The sequence below is a fragment of the Podarcis erhardii genome, assembly GCF_964252035.2.
Source record: "Podarcis erhardii genome assembly, chromosome: 5".
Taxonomy (NCBI): domain Eukaryota; kingdom Metazoa; phylum Chordata; class Lepidosauria; order Squamata; family Lacertidae; genus Podarcis; species Podarcis erhardii.
In genome coordinates, this window is record NC_138509.1 from 43819615 (window position 1) to 43826147 (window position 6533).

Consider the following 6533-nt stretch of genomic DNA (forward strand, 5'->3'; position numbering starts at 1 on the left):
GGGGCTGAAACAACCCAAGCTTCTAGTCTGGGATACCTTGTTTTAAGGACGTGTTGCTTTTATGTGAACTAAAAGAACTACTTTGAAACCAGAGGTCAATTTTCAGTTACTTGATAGCCGCTGAACAATGAGGCCAGACTGCAAGTGAGCAGATGAAATTGAGAACGTTTCAGGATCTGAAGGGTCTTCCTGGAACAGCATAATAAGGCTGCAACCCAGGCCTTTTACATTACACATTCACTTTCATGGTTTGGGATTTAACAGACCTCCACAGTTTGGAAACGTTTTCTGAGTAATGAAAGTTTTGAACAGCAGCGGCTTTTTAAGCAGCCTTTCAACACCCAAGGAAGAGAACAAAGCCATGTCTGTTCAAGCAGCAGACCTCATTAACGGCGAGAGCCACAGTAGCTCACACTGTTCGGAAAACAGTGCCTGTGACAAGAAGTATCTCTCTGGAGGTGTGGTCAAGAGGTGCCAGGTAAAAATCTTTTGCGTTGGAGTGAAAGAGCATGTGATGATCAAGGATGCCGTGGGGACTCACTGGCTTCCCAAGCAGAGCAGAGCCCAGCGACGCTTCATTTCTACCTGGAAGGGGCTGCAAGGAACGGACAGGAATACAAAGCATGATGTAAGTCCAAAACAAATGCTACTGCTATGGTTTACGCAACACTTTTCAGCCAGGTTTCAGGCTATAGAAATGTAGTCATGTTGGTAGACAATCTGTTGTCTGGGTTTAATAAATGTGGTGCCCACCACAACTGGAAGTTGAACAAGGAAAGCATAACAATGCTCCCCTAGGCCAAGGGTGGACTACAATTCCCATCATCCTTAGCTAGCAGGACCCCTGATCAAGGATGATGGAAGCTGTAGTCTAAAAACAGCTGGAGACCCAAGTTTGGGAAACCCTGATCTAGGTGGTATTGTACACCAGCTCACATCACCCTCAGCTGGCATGACCAATGGTCAGGGATGATTGAAGTTGTATTCCAGCAAAATCTGGAAAGTCACATGTTTCTCATCCTTATCCTAGACCTATGTATTTGGTAGCATTGCCTATCAGATTCTGTTTGATTGTCTGTTAGAGTTAGGAATTCATGGCATAGCCTTGCAGTTTCTCCATTCCACTTGGACATAATCTTTGACCATGTCACTGCAGAAAGCAATTTCTCTCTGGGGTTTAAATTGCAGATCACAACCTGCTTTATTTTTTAAAGAAAACTGCTATATTTGGAGTTCATTGTCATCAATATACTAATGACACCCCACTTTGTTTCCTTTCCACCATTCCAGGAACAGCTGCTGAGTCTCTTAACCAATGTTTGAAGGTTGTGGGCTGGATAAGGGCAAGCAGACTGGTGCTTAATCAAAATAGAATGGAGATAATGATATTTAGGGGTACAATTGACCTTAGGGACATGTATTTGCTTGTTTCAGATGGGCTCATGCCCCTTTTGAAAGACTGGGTTCAGAAGACCTCAATCTGGGTCTGCTGTGCAGGTTGTGTTTATAGTCAGGAACCAGGAATGTTTTTTCATTTATATCTGTACTGGCTACAGATAAGGCTCTTGTGTCCATCTTCCATTTTGTGGTAACTGCTGAAGGTTCCAGAAAATTGTATGACAGTATCAACTGGTGCAGAATTCAGTGGCATGCCATCAGATGTGAATTGGACATAGGGAACAAATTGTATGTCATCTACACTAGTTAGCTGTTAGATCCAGGTATAACTTAACTTGTAGGACAATAAAGTCCTAAATAGCCTGGACTTAATTTACTGAGAAAAAAAGTTTCCCCTTTCCAGCCTTTCTGCCCCTTCTTCTGTAAGATGAACTGTGCTTCAAACTTGCTCTTCTCAGGCAGTAACTGAGGGTTTGGTAGAGTGCATTTTCCATTCTAGTTTTGCAAATATGGAATGCTTTTCCAAGAGAGACTTGCCTAGTGCCAGCCTTGTGTTGTTTTAGGAGGACAGTAATGACCCTTTTTATCCCGCAGGTGATTTGGTAATTAGACAGTCCAGATAACTGCTATGCAATTCATTCCAGCTTTTTAATAATTTGCATTTGCTCTCGTTCTGATCATATTTTATCAAATTGCGTTTTAATTGTCAGACCATTAGTCCATGTAGTTCAGTATTTTCTACACTAATTCTTCAGAGTTTCAGTCTTTCCCAGCCCTTCTTGGAGATGCCAGGCAGGGCTTTCAAGAAGGTGGTACAGGGTTATGCATGAACCAGACCCCAAGCCACCAGCCCACCTGGCCCCGACACTTGGTTTACATGTTTAAAGAAAGTAAGTCAACTGGGCATTTAGAAAGAAAGCTAGAAAGCAAAATGTGAAGGTAGCTGTTTAAGGTTTAATCTCTGATGCTAAGCAATCAGTGAAAGGAATGTAGGGCATTTCCTGTAGTTTCCCTGCTGAGATTTGCTCTCCTCCAACAAAAACAGCTTGCAGTGAGAAGCTCCTGATCAGGTACACAAACAAAGCAAATGATGTGGAAATTAATGAGGAATAGGCGAGAGTGGAGTAGAGAAACTAATATTAAATGCATTACCACCAACCAGCAGACCAACCCAACATAGAAGATGGAAGGGAAGTCTCCCCAAACAGCAGTAAAACCAAGAGAAGCTTGTTGCTGCTGCTGCCAACCTGATGCAAGATGGATGTTAGCTTCGTTGTGTACTGTACACTGGGGTATGTTTGTCTAAAGACTTTCCTCTGTGTCCACATTATTTCATTCACTCCCTAAGTATTCTGCCTTTATAGTATAAAACACAGTTGGCTGGCTTTGGTATGTTTGACTCCCTTCAAATAAATTCAGCTTCCTTCCTGATGAGGAAAATTTGTGATATTGGTATGTCCCCAGCCCAGAGTAAAACAAGAGGCAGTTTTCATTGCTGTTGGGGCGGGTTTAGAAAGTCAGCATATTTTATGGAAGAAAACAGGTATTTTTGTCTGCATTGAATATGATGGTTAGAATAACGCTTTTGTGCAAAATGAAAGCACCCTGACGTAGTATGTGCTTAAAATGCTAATTGTACCTAAAGTACTACTTGTAAGGAAATTTAGAGGAAGTTCCATTAGAGGATAAAATCCTCAAACCACCTTTCTATGGAATAACCCTTTCGAAATAAGTGTGACAAACAGTGGAATTATGCATTGCTTGAAGTCCCATTATTCTCTTTTTGTGAAGGCAGTCTTCTGTCTGGTAAAGCAGCTATGGACAGATTCAGATTTTTAAAGTGGGGAGGAGGGGGAAGCAACTGTTCCCACCTTTCCTTCACTGTGGTTTGTGTGCTCAAGCCCACCCACCCCAATTTCTTCTCTCCTGAAGAGATAAAAGATGCAGGGATAGGGACACAACTGTGTTGTTCCACTCCGTTGCTCACTGACGGGTCTCTGAATTACACCACTTGTATGATTCTCCATATAAAAAATGTACTTCTTCATAGGAAATTAGGTGTCAGTAAGAAACGGAGATTGAACATTCCCTTCTGACATCCAGTTTTCTATATGGGGCGGTGGTGATGATTAAGAACATCCAATCATAAATCCCCTACCCAAGTCCAAAGCAGAACAGCTCCAGTTCAGGTTAGGCTACAATACACACTTAATTGGGTGGCAGGAGTGGCAGGATAGCCCAAAGTAAAAAGTGCTTCTGAGTCAATGTGCATGAAATTGCTCTGCCAGCATCTCAATGAAAACTAGGTGTGACATGGAAGATCCATGAAAAGGACCTACCATTTAAATAAATAAATAACAAGTGATAGTAGTGAAGCTGCGTGCATGGGGTGGGACGGTGATTGGCAAATTTAGAGGGCTCCCAAAGCTGTTGTTTCCTCCACTGGGAAAAGACGCCTGCTTCATTAGGAAGTTGCACAAGTGAAAGTTTAAAAAGCCATTTTCCTCTCCCTCCATTGCACTATGGCCTTTGATCCCAATCAGGTCTTCTACATTTGTTTCTCAGTTTTAAAATTTTCATGGTGAATTGTGTTCATAGATTTTGGGCATGTCATCTAATTTAACATTTCATCTGGTCCAGAGTCAAAATAGACGATCAAACCCCAATTAGCAACCATTTCCATTTATTTTTGGAGGCTCTGTCAACACTTTTAATGGCACTAGGAGTTACGTGGAAGTTTTAAGCATATGTAAACAATGTAAGATGTTTATGCATATAGTATAATCTCTCAAGCAACATAATTTGCCTCATGTTTGACTGAGGTTATTACTGTTTCTTATAAATCCAATGTGCATGGTACAGCGCAATGACAACAATGAGATTTTAAAGATTCAAGTGTCAAGGAGATAAACACATTACTCTGAACCATATTTGTACTCTGCTGCTCTTTCAAATAGGCAGGTGGTTGTCTTCCAGAAAGTAAACACACGTGAAATTTGATCACCTCTCCATTGTACATGGAATAAATTATGGAAGACACTGTAATAGGATAAGCTCCTATGTGGCTCTTGACTCTCATTCTCTGATCAATGCAATAAGCAGAATTTCAGAGTTTTTGCAAGACGAAGTTGCACATTGATTCATTTACTGTGAAATTCAGCAGGCAGCCAAGACTTGTTCTTTAGATTTTTGCAAGAAACTAGGAAGGAATGTAGTCAGCATTAAATTAGATAATTCCTTTATTTCATCTCATGAATTTTCATCTTAAAATGAACTAAATTTAATTATAGGGATGAAATATTAAGAAAGGGATCCAGTCCATAAAATATGCAGTAAGAACTGCAACTAAGAGCTACAAGAATACTCTTGGTTCTATGAATGCCAGTTGTCTTATAAAATCAGTGTAGCATATGGAATATTAGCTAAATTTTAAATAATACTTTTGGTGAGCTTCAGAAGCTGAAGCAGCTATCTGAATCAATTTCTTAGGGATGAAGAAGTCTTTCTGAGTACTAAAAGGTGTTATCCCTGGAATAAATTGCATATAGCTTATAGTGCACCCCTCCTAACATCACCCTTCACTACCTGTGCCACTTTATAAAAACCTGCCATTTGTCCATTTTGTTCCCTTTTACAGAAACACACAGCATAGTCTGGGCAGCTCAGTTAGTACAGCTTGGTGCTGGTAATGCCAAGGTTGCAGCAGGTCTTATTCCAGTATGGGATAGCTGCATATTCCTGCAATGTAGGGGTTTGGACTAGATGGTGCTCAGGGTCCCTTACAACTCTACAATTCTATGATTCTAGAAATCCCTTCACTTGAGGGGAAAGGTATGCCCCTTATATTCTTCTAAGCACACCGACACTTACCCCTGGAAGAATGTAATCTTGAAGATTTCCTACCCCTACTTTCCTCACTATTTATGCTGCGCTACTTAATTGTGAACTTTATCCTGTGTTAAACCTTCTCAAAGGCATTTCAAGGGTCATCAATAGTTTTCACTAGATCAGTCCTTTGATAAGTACAAACAACTCTTGAGATAAGATGAAGGAAGGAATTGTCATTTCACAATAACTGCGTTTTATTTGGAATATATATACTGTATTCCTGTTCCAGAAAATAAATATGGCTTAGGTCCCCACAGAGGAAACTTAGCAGGTACAAGTTCTACAAATTCTTCTGGGTTATGAGCCCAATCTGAATCTACAAGAGCCCATTATTTCCTCTACTGCAGCTGTCAGGTAAATGCCTATCAAAACTGCATGGAAGAGACTGTGAAGGCAACAGCCAGAGAAGACTTGTTCAGCTGCCTTCAGCCACAAACCTCAATCACTTCAAACATATGTTTGTGTAGAAAAAGAGGTCCTTTAACTCTTTATAATAGTTTTAAAAATACAATTAGAGGATCATAATATCCTCTCTTTTTTCTTTTTTCTACCAGAAGGGTGCCCAAACTGTGGTCTACAGAGCACTGGTGGCCGGTGAACTTCATTCAGGTAGTCCACAGTGTGTCTGGCAAAAGATGTCTAAAAGCATTCAGCATCTACCACAGTGCGTTACATTTGCTACAATAGTCAGGAAAAGAAATCATTAAGTGGCCTCAGCAATTTTCAAGCAGGGGGCAAAGTTTCGGAACCACTGATCTAGCAGTTTCTTAATGTTGCATGAACATACAGAGCTCTGCTGTCTTCACAAGCTGCCCATGTTAATTTCAAGAGAGGTTTCACAAGCAGTTCTTTGCACAAGCTGGCCTGCTGCCTTCATTGATGTTAATGGGGAGGGGAGCTGCATGTGCCAGAATTCCAGCTGTACATGAGCAAAGTGAGCTCCAGACTGAAGCATGTATGTTTTGCTCCATTTTGCATGCCCTGGGATCATTTTGAATGCTTTTTAATTATTGCTACTAAATAGGGGGCGCCATCGCTAAATCCCAATTTATGCAAATTAAAATGAAGTGGTCTGACAGAGAGAGAGGCAGTTAATGACACCTTGCTTGCAGAGATCATGCTGATGTGGAATTAATGTGAAAGAATTCCATTTTATCTCACTTTGTATCCATTGGTGTATGGCCTGCCCATTATTTAACATAAAACTATATTGGTTCATATAAATAAGCACCTCTCTCTCCTATATC

General features: G+C 40.7%; 1 protein-coding gene across 1 annotated transcript in view; it reads left to right on the top strand.

The window, feature by feature from the left end:
* The first annotated feature begins 251 nt into the window (after window positions 1–251).
* Window positions 252–6533, top strand: part of LOC309342574 ((E2-independent) E3 ubiquitin-conjugating enzyme FATS) — a 147901-nt gene continuing 141619 nt past the window's right edge. Inside the window, exon 1 of the mRNA XM_081863202.1 lies at window positions 252–628. Coding sequence (XP_081719328.1) covers window positions 296–628 — 333 coding nt within the window. The 5' untranslated portion in view covers window positions 252–295. The remainder of the gene's footprint in view (window positions 629–6533) is intronic.